The 15539-nt window shown below is 36.0% G+C and overlaps 3 protein-coding genes across 3 annotated transcripts; all 3 read right to left on the bottom strand.

The window, feature by feature from the left end:
- Positions 1-3160: 3160 nt before the first annotated feature.
- On the bottom strand, positions 3161-7360 carry LOC130562226 (C-type lectin domain family 17, member A-like). The gene is made up of 7 exons (XM_057347117.1): positions 7317-7360; positions 7145-7214; positions 6582-6617; positions 5692-5786; positions 5384-5512; positions 5189-5297; positions 3161-3445 (listed from the first exon to the last, which is right to left on the bottom strand). The coding sequence occupies exons 2-7, from the start codon at positions 7200-7202 to the stop codon at positions 3375-3377; spliced, it is 498 nt and encodes a 165-aa protein (XP_057203100.1). The 5' UTR covers positions 7203-7214; positions 7317-7360; the 3' UTR covers positions 3161-3374.
- A 1587-nt stretch (positions 7361-8947) lies between these two features.
- Positions 8948-10277, bottom strand: im:6904045 (protein NATD1). The gene is made up of 3 exons (XM_057346922.1): positions 10105-10277; positions 9795-9904; positions 8948-9716 (listed from the first exon to the last, which is right to left on the bottom strand). Exons 1-3 carry the CDS (start codon positions 10271-10273, stop codon positions 9600-9602), a joined length of 396 nt encoding a protein of 131 aa, XP_057202905.1. The 5' UTR covers positions 10274-10277; the 3' UTR covers positions 8948-9599.
- A 303-nt stretch (positions 10278-10580) lies between these two features.
- dhrs7ca (dehydrogenase/reductase (SDR family) member 7Ca) lies at positions 10581-14761 on the bottom strand. The gene is made up of 8 exons (XM_057346523.1): positions 14618-14761; positions 13562-13618; positions 13329-13485; positions 12678-12790; positions 12080-12290; positions 11901-11993; positions 11528-11671; positions 10581-11208 (listed from the first exon to the last, which is right to left on the bottom strand). The coding sequence occupies exons 2-8, from the start codon at positions 13580-13582 to the stop codon at positions 10997-10999; spliced, it is 951 nt and encodes a 316-aa protein (XP_057202506.1). The 5' UTR covers positions 13583-13618; positions 14618-14761; the 3' UTR covers positions 10581-10996.
- Positions 14762-15539: the final 778 nt, after the last annotated feature.

Below are 15539 nucleotides of genomic sequence, written 5' to 3'. Positions count from 1 at the left end.
CTCCAGCTAGTTCAAAACGCAGCAGCTCGAGTTCTTACACAAACTAAAAAGTATGAGCACATTAATCCACTTCTATCAACATTGCACTGGTTACCTACTAAACTACCTACTACAATTAACTTTAAAATCTTACTGATTACCTGTAAAGCCCTACATGGTTTAGCTCCTCAGTACCTGATTGATCTTCTCTTGTATTAAAGTCCTTCATGTTCACTATGTTCTCAGGGCTCCGGTCAGTTGGTAATACCTAGAATTTCAAAATCAAGTGCAGGTGGTAGATCATTTTCCTATCTAGTGCCTAAACTTTGGAACAGTCTACCTTCTACGGTCCGGGAGGCAGGCACACTCTGTCAGTTTAAATCTATAAATTAAATCTATATTAAAGACACATCTTTTCAACCTTGCATACATTACACTTCCATAATACAAATCCTCTGAGGGTTTAGGCTGCATTAGTTAGATCAACCGGAACCAGGAACACTTCCCATGACATCTGATGTACTTGCTTCATTAAAGAGTGTAGAACAGTACTCTACTCTCAGCTGTCTTTTCTCATTGTTCCGAGGCTATCGTTTTGAACAGGATTCAGTCCATGCTCAGACTTGGTGGTAGAGCTGAGAGAGGTAAGCTGCGACCTGACAAGAGCTGAGATGGTAGAGCTGAAAGAGGGAGTCCTACAAAAATGTCAACTGCTATTAGATTATTAATGATAATATTAACCCTATTAACCTTTTACTGTGTTTATTTTCTTTTTATTTAGCCTAGTTGTGCTAGCACTGTCGAGCTAATAGAGATGCTGCAGTTTTTGCCAGAGGGGAACTGGTTCTTTCTCAGCCATCGGATAATGTTCCCCCTGCCTTAATTGGCAAATTTTAACATTCAAATGCTCCAAAATTCAAGCTACCCAGAAGACAAAAGACCCAGATGTCCAGTGTTTATTGCATTGGCTTTGTGGGGTGCAGATTGTTTGACTGAGCCCCAGCTCTCTTTTTTTCTCATTCAATACAGGGGCATCTTATTTGACAGCAACATTCTTAGTTCTATGTAGGCATGTTAAAATTTCAGGGCCACACAGACTACGTGTTACACATGACAGCATAATATTTCAAGGGGGTAATATTGGGGCAGAATCTGCTTTGCCCACTTGCCACGACTCTACCCCCTTCAAATTTATGCAAAAATGCACATATGGTTTATGATAATTATTTTGTGGCATGCACACAAGCAACACCGTGTTTCATGAAGCAGTTACTCATAATGGCATAGACAGTTTAATATTTCAAGAGCACATACATAACATGTTAGACATGACAGAATAAACTTTGCCAAATTGTCAGGATTCCACCCCTTTGAAACGTATGCATTGATGAACATATGGTCAAAAACAACTAGTATGATGCATGCACTCAAGCAACACTGTATATCTCATGGTGCATTTTTTCATTTTTGCATACTTTAACTGGCCCCACCTTCAAATGGACCTTAAATAATAAGCCCAGTGGTTAGTGCATTGGTTAGTGCATAGTGAGGCCCAGCTCTCTTTTTATCTCATTCAATACACAGGAACCTTATTTGACAGCAACATTCTTTGTTGTTAGGATAAGTTATCCTGCTTTGATGGAAACTTTAGTGATATCAGTCTGAAACTCTGAGAACCTAGTTGTTGTGGTGTTAAAAGTCAACAGTGTTAATGTGAGATAAGTATGAACTTTCTATCGAATGGAACACAAGGGGATCTAGTAAACTGAACGAGTTGAGCGGAGCACAGAGGCGGCGTCAGTGGAAGAACTGCTCTCTTTTAGTGAGGGCGGGGGTCACCCACTGGCTGAACGTAGTTAGCTTAAAGTTTTAATTACCCTATAGTGTCTCCTTTAGTGACCTCAACCGCTCAGGAGATCAATGTGGAAACGTGTGGTGCCATCAACAATACAAGACCAGTGGCTACTATATCTGAAGACACCGGAGTCGAGACATTTCCTATTTGAACCAACTGCATTTTGGCCAGTAAGACCGACGGAGGCCCGACCACTGATCAGTGGTGTAAAGTGGAGTAAATGTAATTAGTTACTGTACTTAAGTATCTTTTTGGCTACTTTGTAGTTGTACTGAGTATTAAAGATATTAGCAACTTTTACTCTCTACTTGACTACATTTTTGAACAAGTATATGTACTCTTTACTCCACTACATTTGTAATGACTAATGCAATTACACGTTACATTTTGCATGGCACCTATCTTTTTTTTTGCAGCAGTTTATTTTTGCTACAGAAGAATTAATATTGCCATTTAAAGGGCATTGAAGGTACTTCCTGTGAATTTTGCCCTTACTTCTTTATGTGAATACGCGTGCATTATCAGGTAGTTGACAATCGCTGGCTTTGACTTTTTAATTTTACCTAACATTATTTTATTTATCCGTTATATTGAAGAGACCTTTTTGAAGAATGTTGGCTTACTTATGAGAACTTGAGCTTAAATGAGCCTTGGGTGTTTGTAATGGATGTAGGTTATGGTGTCGACCATGATTTGTTGCAATTTTAAGGTGTTCAGTCTTATTATGATTTAAGAAAATAAATGCGATTGCTCTCCTCACGAATCGACTGTTTCTTGTTTTTCACTGACGTGTCTCTTAAGTGTTGAGGACTAGTGCTGCTTTGAGCCCACATTCAGTATGAGTCAAATACTCAAGTACTGTTAAAATCAGATACTCGAAGACTTTTACTGAAGTCGTTTTGGAATTGGTGACTTGTAACTTGTAATGGAGTAATTTTCACTGCAAGGTATCTGTACTTTTACTTAAGTATGGTTTTCAGGTACTCTTTACACCTCTGCTACTGATAAGTAGATTCAGAGGAATCTTGGAAAAGGACAAAATTATTTTGGCAATCTTTGCAACTACTAGTTGGGAGTGGTTCAAATCACCCTCCGCAATATGAGTAATATAATGATGTTGGCAATATGTGTTCTGTGACCAATTCTGTTACTACTGTGTCTATGGCCTTGTGTAACGCAAGCCCTTAAGTGAGCTGCTCCATCTGCGACTCCACGACAAATGGTTCTTTATTCAGTGAATCTTCATGATTACAATGATCGAGTTTATGAGAACGACTAAATGGTCATTACTATTGTGCAAAGGGTCAAGCAGATTGTAACACACTGACAGATTGACGATGCCACACTCGTGGAGCTAAAGTAAACAGGTGATGATTTTAATGCAAGGGAACAGGTGAACAGATGACAGGTGATAATGAAAATATATCCAAAGAACAGGTAACATCAGCAGTGAATCGACCAGATGTAAATCATGCCACTCATTGACTTCCATTGTATGAACACAAAACAACAGTAATAGTATCAGTGGCAGTATGTTATTTTAAAAAAAAATATTTTTTTTATAGCAAATATAAGGCAGCTTTGTAATACACTTCTCATCATATTCACCTCCTAGATTGAGAGATCGGAAGAGAAAGAAACACAGAGAAAGAGAGAGATTTAAATTTCATAGTTACAATTTACAGTTTGATCTTAACAATAGTTTTTTTACAAGTGCATAAAACACAAGTGCATGAACTTCTGCCATTGACAGACCTCTCGGTCACAGCGAATTAGATTGTAATAGATTACAAAACTAACAGTTTGTGGTTCAACTAGCCTACAGTAAAGCCACTTAGACTATGGAGTACACTCAATATACAAGAAAAAGTTGATAACTATACTAAAAATCTTTTTTATAACCAACTATCGCATAACTAGTTTCTGTAATCAGAATATTGACATATCTTTTCAATATTTCAAACAACGAAGCCAAAAAACAAAAGTGGTATTACCGGTGAACACTTTTACAGAACGTTTCATCGGACGCACTTGAATGGACTGCTGTTAACTTCCGGTCTTGTTTGTTTATCGGTCTGGCTAGTGTCTAATATTATAACCATTATTATTTCATTCAATATTCATTTATATTGTTATTTTCATACAGTTTGTTGAATGGGTCCTGTTGTTTTTGTCGCATTTAAACAAACCATATGGTACATTGACATCTAGCGGTTGAGCTTGGTATCGCAGTTTAAATACAAATTATTGGAGAGGCAAGTTTAGCCTTTAGAAACCGAGAAGAACCGTTTCTTTTGATTGTTATCAGAAATATAGGCACTCTAATATTTGCAAATGTGTACCGGAAGTTAAGGACAGTCCACCAACCTGCACATGCGCAGTACCGTTTGTTTATGTTGTTGCTTTGAAACCTTCTATATGCCACTGTGAATTTTTCCTACATTTAAATAGACTTTAAAGGGGTCATATGACACGGCTAAAAAGAATATTATCGTTTGTTTTAAATGTAATGCAATGTGTCTACACGATTTAAGGTTCAAAAACGCTGTATTTTCCACATACTGTGCATGTTTGTATCTCCTCTTTGCCCCGCCTCTCTGAAACGCGCTGATTTTTGATAAAGTTAATCGCTCTGAAAAGCGAGGTGTGCTATGATTGGCCAGTTTACCAGTGCGTAGTGATTGGTCGAATACTGCAAGCGTGTGACGGAAATGTAACGCCTCTTACCATATTTGGAACATCAGGTTCTAAAGCAATTGTACTGACAGGTACACCACGTTACTTGCGTATACATTTGGGCGGTCTTAGTCAATTCATACCACGAACTGATGTGGATTTGTGGGGGTGTGGTTACACGAGGCGTTTCAGGCAGGTCTGGTGAGCATTCGCTTTTAGGAAGAATGCATCTTTTGTTCCCACACTTTCATTTTTGCAATATTACGTGTCGAATACATGCATGGGCAACTTATAACACACCAAAGACATAAAAACATGTGTTCGCGCCATATGACCCCTTTAATATAACCAATGATTATTTACATTTACATGGTAAATGTACTTTCAAGTGCATTCAGTAGTTTTTTGCTTATGTTGTGCTGGCTGACAGTTTGACACATGCAGAATTATGCAAGTTTTTATTTCCCATTGATTAATGCCATAAATGCAATATTCACAGTCAGTCAGCAGGAATACATTTAAATTTCAATGAAATGTTTTGTAGCTCATTTTATGAATTACATTACTGTTAAGAGTACATTTCATTTTAAATGTTAAACCCTTTCTTAAATCATGTAAATATTTCACAGCTGTATCTTTAAACATTTTTATCTGTATAAACGAAGAGAAAATAAATACCCCCAATGACAACACTCATGCAGTCCTCCTCTCCAAGATTGTCAGGCTGCCCTGGGGACCAGAACGTCCAGGAAAATGGTTCACCATCACTCCACTGCCACTGTCCCTCCTATATACATTGATACAGTGACTGGCTTAAACAACAGGTCTGATTTGACACAAGATGAGAGTGATTTTACAGCACTTTTGACTTACAGTAACAGCATCAGTGCCTCCTACCCAAACAACTTTTTGGCGTGGCAAGCCCATGATTTTCTGTACAATGAGGAGGTCATCACTGTTACGAACAGAGGTTAGATAACTACCCCTCTTCTTACAGTCTGCCTACAGACAGAGAGAGAAAGAAAGAAAGAAAGAAAGAAAGAAAGAAAGAAAGAAAGAAAGAAAGAAAGAAAGAAAGAAAGAAAGAAAGAAAGAAAGAAAGAGTCACTGAACCTGTGCTTGGTCAATATCTTATACAGATCATTATCCTGTCAAATGGTTGTGGTTACTTGAGTCTGTACCTGAGCCTGATGCCATGTTTTGGGGGTTGTAAATAGCTTATAGCAGCGATCATCAGACTCTATCCAGCCCAGTGGACAGGGTAGAGAGTCAGGATCTGTAAGGAAGAAAGTCCTTAAACTGCATCCCGACCCATTATATAAATCAGAAATTTATACAGGTTTGGAACAACTTGGGGGTGAGTAACTGATGACAGGATTTCCATTTTTGGGGGAGCCATCCCGTCAACTGTCCTCTAAAAAGAATACGGCAAGCTAAATATAACCATGCAGGAAACAAATGGTATTAAAGGAGGATCAATTCTGGACTGATTTTTCTTCTTTATTTGGTCCAAGCCATGAATTATGAAAGCATTATTTTGTAAATGAAATTTTATTTACCTGATTTATTTTGTGACTTGCCAGCTTTGATAACGCTTCAAGGTTCCATTTCTTAACATTAGTTAGCTAACATGAGCTAATAATGGGCAATACATCTACAGCATTTATTCATCTTAGTGATTCTTTTCAAAAGACTATTTAATAAATAGCCCATTTCAATCCATGTAAAATATTAACAGTTGTATTACCATAGTTAATTGTATTACCATTGTTACCATAACTGGATTTGTATTAAGTAACATTAATAAATATGAATAACTGCTGTAAAATAGATTGTTTATTGTTAGTTCATCTCAGCTAATGCATCATGTAATGTTAATGAATTCAACCATGTTTTAAGGTCTTAGCGAGTATTTTTTTTTTTTAAGTTTAAACTGTTTACTTTTCTGGTATCTATTTAGTATTGGTATCAAAATACTTTTCTTGGGTATTGTATCGAATTCAAAAATTTGGTATTGTGACAACATAGTAGGCCTAAGTAGTATTAGCTTAAGTTGAGTAGGAAGACTTGCATATTTCAGGAAAAGGAATGTCTGGACGGCGAAGACCTGGAAAGATAAAGTGCATGTTAGGAATGTCATTAAATGTAAATATGTCCACTAAAGCTCCTTTGCAACCAATTAAACCAGATGAAGAAGTTTATTTTTATTTAGCGCCTTTCAAGCTTTACAATGAGCACTTTCAAGCCAAAATACATTTTCAAACAAACATACAAATATACAGGACAAGATGCAAGATTATTGATAATACATTTCAATTACTAATTTTTTGTGTAGTATTACATTTTTCTATGTATTATAGTGCAAAATTCTAGTAAAAATGATCTTAAACCAGCTTAAAAAGTCCTCAGCCTGATCAGCCAGACAAGTGTTAATATAAACCATTCTGAAACCATCCAAACAGAGAAGCCCAAACACATTAAGATGCTTCTTCAGCAGAGCTTTGAGAAAAGTTTAAAACCCGAATCTATAAAAAAAGAGATCATAACGTCTCTCAAAGTTTCCAAATCAACTTCTAAACATCTTTGAAGTCATCATCGTCAGATTGACATTGTGTGTGAGAGAAAGACTCTTACCTGCTGTAGGGCTGCTCAAAGCAACACACATGAGAATGATAAAGCTGACAACGGCCATCTCCAACGTCCACTAAACAATACAAACACATTCAGCTTATAGTATAATATAAATCATTTGGTTTGTTATTTTGCCTATAAGCCCAAAACACAAGACAGAATGACAGATACTTACAGTAGAAGGAGCAGATGAGAGAATTTCAGTGAAGACGTCCAGTATAAACTAACAGCTGGATCATGTCTTTTATACTGTTTCAATCATCTGCACAACAATAGACAGGATGGGCAATCTGTCTAATACTGGTTTTACAGGTATAACGGTTCCCATTATATAATATCATATAACAGCATTTATTAACCAACCAACCAACCAACCAACCAATGTATGTACTGATCGATCGACTGAGAATTGAAAACAAATCAACAGCAGACTTGTGTATCCCCCTGTTAACAGAATTTTGAGTATTTGTTATCAGAAATGTAAAGATCACATGGACATAGCCAAATCCTTCCTGAAGAGTTCACGTCTGTCAAACACACCTGAGCCAGCTGAACAAGGTCTTCTGGATTACTTGTGTATCTGTTGATGAAGGTGTGCTGGAGCAGGGCTGGACCTGAAGTCTGCAGGTAATCCTCCAGAAACACCATCCAAAGAACTGAACTGAATTAGACTTGATATAGGAAGATTTCACTCAATTACAACAATTATTTCATCATTTAGTCATCCTTATGTCATTCAAAACCTGCATATGACTTTCTTGTAGAACACACAAAAAAATATTTTCCATAATGTTGGTAACCAAACACCATTGACCCCCACTGACTTCCATTGTATGAACACAAAATCACTAGGACATTTCTCAAAATATCTTCTTTTGTGTTGCACATGAGTGAACAAATGACGACAGAATCTTTATTTTTGGGTGAACGATCCCTTTAGGATAACTTAATTATCCATGTTTTTGTTATCACTGTTAGGTTTTAAATCTATGTGAAAAGATTTCTTTGTGGAATTCTTGACATTTGACTATGTACTTATATTTGAAGAGCAATTGAAACTTGTTTGTTTCATGATCTTTGCGTCACTTTCCCTGATGTCCTAGTATGTCTCATTTTTCTGTGTAATTCCAGTAGATAAATAGGAGTTGACCTAATCATTAGTTCACAAACATCAATTAAAAGATTCTTACATAAGAGTAGATTCATGTTCTCTCTTGAAGACAGTAGTATGGAAGCCCAATTCCGCCACGTGATAAAAAAAATCAGGCTCTAAAAAGTCATAATTATGAGATACAAAATCGAAATTATGAGATTAAAAGTCATAATTATGAGATAAAAAGTCAAAATTATGAGATAAAAAGTCAAAATTATGAGATAAAAAGTCATAATTATGAGATAAAAAGTCGACTTTTTATCTCATAATTATGACTTTTTATCTCATAATTATGACTTTTTAGAGCCTGATTTTTTTATCACGTGGCTGAAACGGGCTTCCATACAGTTGGGTGTGGGAGTGATTCAGGTAGTTAGTAAGGATCTAAAACTCAGTATCTGACACAATGCATAAAGTAACTTTTTTAGAATGTTTTAACAAACATACTGTATAGGCAGTTAACAAGAGTCATTACATGAACTATTCAGTCCCCTCCTAAATTGTATAAGCGATACACAAAATAAATAAATGTGGATGTGTGGACCATACAGTACAAATCCTATAATGCTACATGACAGAATTCACTGCTTTCATCTATGGAGACAGAGACCATTTCATAATAGACATAGGTCCATAATAAAAAGGTTTAGCAAGTCTTTATTAAGATTTCATTGGCATGCTTCTGAACCTCTATTCAACACCTCTGGAACTGGGGCAGTCTGCCAGGCCTCATCACAAAACCCACTATTTCGGCAACAGTATCACTTCCTCCGTTTTTAGTCAAACTATTCTTCTAATGATTTATTTTTGTAATAAAATATCAAATAAGAAAATTTCACTAGTGGTTTCTGTTATTTAGGTCCCACTAGATGTTGAAACTGATGTAAATGCTTAGTTGTGTTTGGAGTGCGATGTAAAGCTTGAGAAGAATTTAATGAGGCTTGGCAAAAATGACACATAACACATACAAACACGTGTTGGAATGACTGAAACCACACAGGATTAACAAAATATTCATATTCAATATTCATCGAGTGTTTTGTTTTCTGTGCATATTTTGTGCACAAGAATAAAGCCCATGCTGAAATATTCTTGATACGTTATTGTTAGCCTTTTTTCAAATAAATAAATACTTTAACCAGGTTTAGCACCATGCATTTGTCTAACATACTACTTTTATTTGGATGGTTTAATATTACCCTCACTAAAAGCAAATATTGCACAAATGCCCTCGGGACATCATGTTTGGTAGTTTGATGACATTGAGGTAGAATCTGTCGAGGTGTTTCGGGTTTATTTGTGGCATCAGTCTTTAATGTAAGCCTGGTATCCAAGATGTGGATTTTCATCCACATATTTTCTGATGTACCAGCAGGATATTCTTGCTTTCAGATCTTCTTCAATGACAAAGTCCAGAGCAGCCTGAAGGAAATAAACTAGTTCATCACTGGCATTCAGTTACACAATAGTGTTTAAGATGATAAAGTGAACTTTATTCACCTTGGCCAGGTGTGCTGCTACACCTTTACCCCTGTGTGATTCAGGAACTTCTGTAGATATCAGCTCCACCTGTCCGTCACCCCTGGAGGTGTATTTCAACACTGATTTGTCTATTATTAAATAACACATAGACATAAAGCTGTCACTCAAAACCGCATGATGAGATGCCTAAATAGACAACATTTTGTAGCACCGTAGTGCAGTCAGGAGACGGCTAAACTTTGATGATCAAAATGCTGTCTAGGTAGGTAACTAGTCTACTTGTGGTGCACTAGACAGACAGGTTGACATTAGTGTTATTATTTCTTACCTTCTGAATCACAGGCGACAGTGAAACGCTGATTTTGTCTGTCGTGTATCACATGTGGAATGGAGTCGTTAGTAAATGCACAAACATGGTTTTGGGTGAATCGCTGACTGCTGTTATATCCTTGAATGAACCTAAACACACACTTTTGTGACAATATGTAGCGCGCCATGTTCGTGTGACGTCACTCGGCGATGCTGAACAGTGACAGAAGAGGGCGCTGCGAAACTGATTTTCCACCTGTTCACCCAAAAAGTACAACTTCTTCCATAATGCGCTCAATATATATATTTTTTTATTGATGACGTTGACAAAATAATGTAGATAAATTAGTCAATAGAATCGATGTGAACTCCTTCAATACAGTTTAAAAAGCAACTCATTGTGGGACCTCAAGAATAGGCTTATTACAATGACAAGAGGACGTTTCTGCAAACTTTACTGAAAATGATGAAAAATCATAGTTTCAAATAGTTTTGATTTATTTTGTACACGTTTTAGTCACAACATAATTGCCATATTTACATTTTTGTTCATTTTGATGAGTTAAAATTAAATTGCATAGGCCTACAAACAGGCTATTACAGACAATAGTCATCTCTAGGAGATCCTCATATTCTATCAGGCATGAAAGACAATCTGAAAATGTATTTTTTAAGATGTCCTGGAATCTTATTTTTCATGTATAAACAAAGAAGTCGTTTAGTGTATTCATCTACTTCATACTTCTTTAAAACCGCATGGACTATATCTGCTGCCAACCAGTTGCTTCAAAAACAGATCAAGATTCACAAACAAAATCAGCAATTCATTAAATATCAACAATTTAAATGTGAAGCAAATCTGACTCTTGTAATTTAAGAACTGCGGCGCAACAACACATTAAAGTGACCTTTCAATCTTCTGACATCTCCTCAGCTGTGGTGGTCTTGACTCCTGCTGCCATGATGGCAAAGAAGAGGTTAGGGAAGAGAGATCTGGTGTAGATCGCTGCTTTGGAGATGAAGCGGGCCATTAAAATCTCCTTCTTCTTACTGCTCAAAGTATTCAGAAGTTCACTTGCCATCTCCTCCGGATTCACACCAAGAGATTTCTGTTTAGTAAAGGCTGTAATTTCCAACCAAAATTCATAGTCCAGAGGATTATAGAGGAGAAAACATATACAAACAGGTTATGATCACCTTTACATCATTATGTCCATCTTTTTTTTCCATTAATTCTTGAGTACTGGCACAAAACTAGGAAACAGAATTACAAACATACAGCAAAAGTTTATGTTCCAAGGTAGGTTAATACAGTAAATATCATATGTTCCCATGTCACAAAATGTGTTTTTCCTTGACCTCTGGGTTGAGTAACAGTTTATCATCAGGCATTATATATAAATAAATACATATATGAGCATTATTAACAGTCGTTGACTCACTTGTGCCTGTGGATTTAGCCTCATCCTCTGTGGTGGGAGTGTTTATGAATGTGTGATTGACAGTGCTCACAATGATACCATACTGTTGAACTTCAGCCCGCAGACAGTCAAAAAATGCCTGAACTGCGTGCTTAGAGGCGGCATCTGAACAAAGCAAGACATTTCATACATCTCCCGATAGCCTTACAAGATTGACACAATTAGAGAAAGATTCGTTTTTATAAACTTTTGAGGAATAATTCACATGATAAAACAGCTGAGTAAAGATTCTTTGAAATTAACTTGTTTTACGTGTCAGATTAACGTGTTTTAAATGACATGCGTAAATGGGAACTTAATTGTAATTTTGGTGAAGTGTTCCTTTAAAACTCACAGGTGGCACGGAAGGGCACGGTCAGCTTCCCCTGAATGCTGTTGACTAGAAGAATGTGACCTGTCCTCCTGGAGATCAGCGATGGGAGAACACCTGTGACAATATAAAATAGAGTTTGAAAAAACATTTTTGTATTTTAGATTTTTTGTTGACAGCCACTGTTAATGTTTGGATTTTACCCTTAGCCAATGTGATGGGCCCAAAGTAGTTTACATCCATGACAGTTCTGTCCATCTCTAGAGACAGACACTGTACGGGAGCTTTAACCTTCATGCTGCTGTTAAAGATCAGAATATCCAGACAGCCATAACACTCCAGGATTTCAGAGATCACCTCGGGAACACTTTCCATATCACTGAAGTCTAGCTCCACCAGTTTAGGTGGAAATGTCTGAAGAGTAAAATGAGTAACCCTCATATTAAACACAATATACGATTAGTTCACACAAAACTTCTGCAATTCACCAAACTGCATGACTTTCTCTCTAATGTAATGTTGAACATTAAAGAAGTTATCTCGCAGAATGTTCAAGCTGCCCTTTTACATTGAATAAAGGAGAATAGTGTCCCCATTCACTTTCATTGTATAAACACTAAAACACATTCTGCTAAATATTTGTTATTCTTAACAAAAGAAAGATATAGTATAGAGTTGGAATGACATAAAGAGTAATAATAATACACTTTTGTAACTGAATTTTGCTAGCTCCAAACTTTTGCTATTCATTGCACGTTAGGCTTGTTATATAAGCACAATTTTTGATCATTGTGAACTTACAGTTGTTGGATCTGATTCATCTGTCAGCTGCTCAGCTAAAGTCTCTAACCTCTCCAGGCTATTTCCACAGAGGATCAGTCTGGCTCCACCGCTGTGGAAGAGTTTCGCAAATTCTAAAATAATCACAACATGCGTGGTTTAAAAAGTTGCATTTCATCTTTATAATTTTTACTATATTGCATATTTGCATGTTACATTATGAAATACAAAAAAATATTTTCAAAGAAAGTTGTTTTTCTTCCCTTACAATGTTAATATATATTAAAAATAAAATGTTATGTGCTGAAAATGACAACATTAAAAAATAATGTTTTAAACAACTTTTTTCCTAAAAATATTGTTCTATAACTGCTATTATTTTACTTTTTCCATCTTGTTATTCTTTTGCATTAAACCTAGTAATAGCATCCACCAGGAAGTGACATCATTATAAAAGATCTAAATTTAATTAGAGTTGGACACATATGCTAACTCTCAACCACTGCAATATTATATTATATAAATGAATAGTGTTTAAGGGCCTGTGTGAAATTTCTGAAGTTTAGTGGGACACTTTATAAAAAAACACCTTCTTAAATTACAACACAAGCAAATACAATGTGTATGAAAGACACCGCAGGGCCGACACTGTTGCTGAGAAACCAGCAGTACCATTTCCAAGTGCTGACAGCGAGTCAGTGATCAGCACCACTTTATTCCTCACAGTTGTCTTGGCTAAATGCCGAAGCATCAGACGGTAGAGAGGAAATACAGCAGCTGTGATCAGCACCGCTGCGAGCACAAGCCAAACTGTGCTCACATCCAGCCCCTGAAAGAAAAACAGAAGAACAATGCCAGTGCTAAATTTCTCAACATTATACTTCAAGTTTAAAAACATGTCTCACCATAATGTCACTTATAGCCATAGTTAAAGAGTTTTGGAGGCCTGCGTTTAACTAGACCTGAAATAAAAAATAAACACATTAATATAATTTCTAAACAAAAAAAACATTAAACAATACCATAAAAAAGACATTAGTACCAAGTAATTAATCAAGAAGAAACACAGAAGAGCACACTACACACATGCTTACTATTTATGGCAGATGTATTTAATTCGAGGTCGAGAGGGCCACATTCCATACATTTTATGCAGTATTGCATGTACTGAGCATGATCGTTTCTGTATTTAAAGAATACTGTACTTGGTTGACCTACTATTTGCCATAATGTGAATGGAATTAAACAAAATACTGTATGCAGTGTGATGAATAAACATGAATTAAAATAGATCATCAACCACTTGACACGTTATCAAGGAATAATCGCTCCGGTTTCAAAAACTATTTTAGGAAACGGTCAGAAATACAGTGCACAAGTAGTTGGATCTTTGTCATCGTCGTTTATAATAGAACTACACTGTAGTGCATTTGTTACCTTAAATAATTATTTTACAAATCTGACCATTAAATGTCATTTGGTGTAACTATGTCAGATTTTTTTTGCATTGTGAAATAATATTTTTTACGTAAATAACAATTAATTTATATTATTCTAACTTTTATAAATGTTAGGTGTTTAAATACATTTTAAATGCATACATAGTTATATTGAACACTATCAAAAAATATAAAATTTACAAACTACATTAGCCAAAGTCTGTTCGAAAACATTTGCATTGATATTTTAACTTCATTTACACAGCTCTAAATATATTCTAGACTAGACTTAAAAATGCCCAACCTAAGTTTAGACTACTGCAGAACTGACCGAATAACCACACGAGAAGAGATATGCCTTACTAACAACTGTTGTCAGTCTTTTTTAAGTCTTTTTCAGTTACTATAAACAACAGTGAGGTCTCAAACACAAAAGATCAAAAAGCGCCTGATCGGTCGGCACAACTAATGCTCTCTATCACAAGCATATCTGTTACAAACTTGGATTGTTCTTTGACTTACCACATACATAATCATGCACCTCTGCTGGTCTGTTTGTGAAGATTAAGGAACAACGGTTGAAATCTCCTCCAGTGTCATTGAGCACAGCTCTGAACAGAAGCCATGGGCAATACTGTGGGGTTTGAGAGCTTTTAATAGCACACAGCTGCAGTGGCCGTTTGTCATAGCAGCTTGAGAAACTGATGGAAAACTATAAAAGAGTCAAGTCTTTGAACAGACACAGAATGAAGCAAACACATTTTCTAACTGGATTGAAGGGATCCCCAGGAACAGACAACATGAATATTCTTTAGGGGAATTTATTACTAGACAACAAAAACCTGAATTATTAGACTGATAGATGGGTTTGGGTTAGGTAAAATTTAAGATGTAGGCCCTAGGTTTTGCAGTACTATAGGTTTGCATTTACCAATAAATCTGAAAACAAATGATTTTGGATGATATCTCAAATAGATTCTGGTTTGGGACTGCCTGAGCTAATATTAAAGTAGGAGAATTCACCTCCTTACCATACTCATTGTTATTCATATATTTACATTTTTGATGATCAACGTATCCACACAGTGGATTTTAGTTCTCATAATCAAACCACTAAAATTATTTATTTGAATACAGGACATAAAGTAATAATAACAGAGGTAAAATATATGAAATATAGGCCTAGGCTTACTGACTGTATTAAATAATAAAATGTAATAATATTATTCTTGCATTTGTGGAGCTCTTAATAATAAAGTTGCGTTGTCCGATTTTGTAAATTCAAGTGAATGCTTCTAAAAGTAAAAAGTGTTGGTATCGGTATCGATATCGGCAATACTGGCCCTGCATTTACTTGGAATCGGATCGATACCAAAATTTAAAGTATCGCCACCACTAGTCTGTGTAATTCGCCAACTACAAAAAGTTGTTACTTCCTGCTCAT

The sequence above is a fragment of the Triplophysa rosa genome, linkage group LG11, assembly GCF_024868665.1.
Source record: "Triplophysa rosa linkage group LG11, Trosa_1v2, whole genome shotgun sequence".
In the NCBI taxonomy this organism is placed as follows: Eukaryota; Metazoa; Chordata; class Actinopteri; order Cypriniformes; family Nemacheilidae; genus Triplophysa; species Triplophysa rosa.
The sequence above is the reverse complement of the archived record's forward strand: the minus strand, read 5'-3'. Positions and strand labels throughout refer to the sequence as shown.

Bases quoted from the DNA above. Each gene is read 5' to 3' on its own strand.
- LOC130562226 (XM_057347117.1), bottom strand. From the start codon at position 7,202: ATGGCCGTTGTCAGCTTTATCATTCTCATGTGTGTTGCTTTGAGCAGC. The intron at 5,298-5,383 runs GTAAGTCAAAAG...CAATGTATATAG, and splicing joins GAGGCACTGATGCTGTTACT to GAGGGACAGTGGCAGTGGAG. The intron at 3,446-5,188 runs GTATTTATTTTC...CTCTCAATCTAG, and splicing joins CATGAGTGTTGTCATTGGGG to GAGGTGAATATGATGAGAAG.
- im:6904045 (XM_057346922.1), bottom strand. From the start codon at position 10,273: ATGGCGCGCTACATATTGTCACAAAAGTGTGTGTTTAGGTTCATTCAA. The intron at 9,905-10,104 runs GTAAGAAATAAT...ATTTAATAATAG, and splicing joins TGTCGCCTGTGATTCAGAAG to ACAAATCAGTGTTGAAATAC. The intron at 9,717-9,794 runs GTGAATAAAGTT...TATTTCCTTCAG, and splicing joins TAGCAGCACACCTGGCCAAG to GCTGCTCTGGACTTTGTCAT.
- dhrs7ca (XM_057346523.1), bottom strand. From the start codon at position 13,582: ATGGCTATAAGTGACATTATG. The intron at 12,791-13,328 runs GTACTGCTGGTT...TGATTATTTTAG, and splicing joins GCTGTCAGCACTTGGAAATG to AATTTGCGAAACTCTTCCAC. The intron at 12,291-12,677 runs GTAAGTTCACAA...TTTACTCTTCAG, and splicing joins ATGAATCAGATCCAACAACT to ACATTTCCACCTAAACTGGT.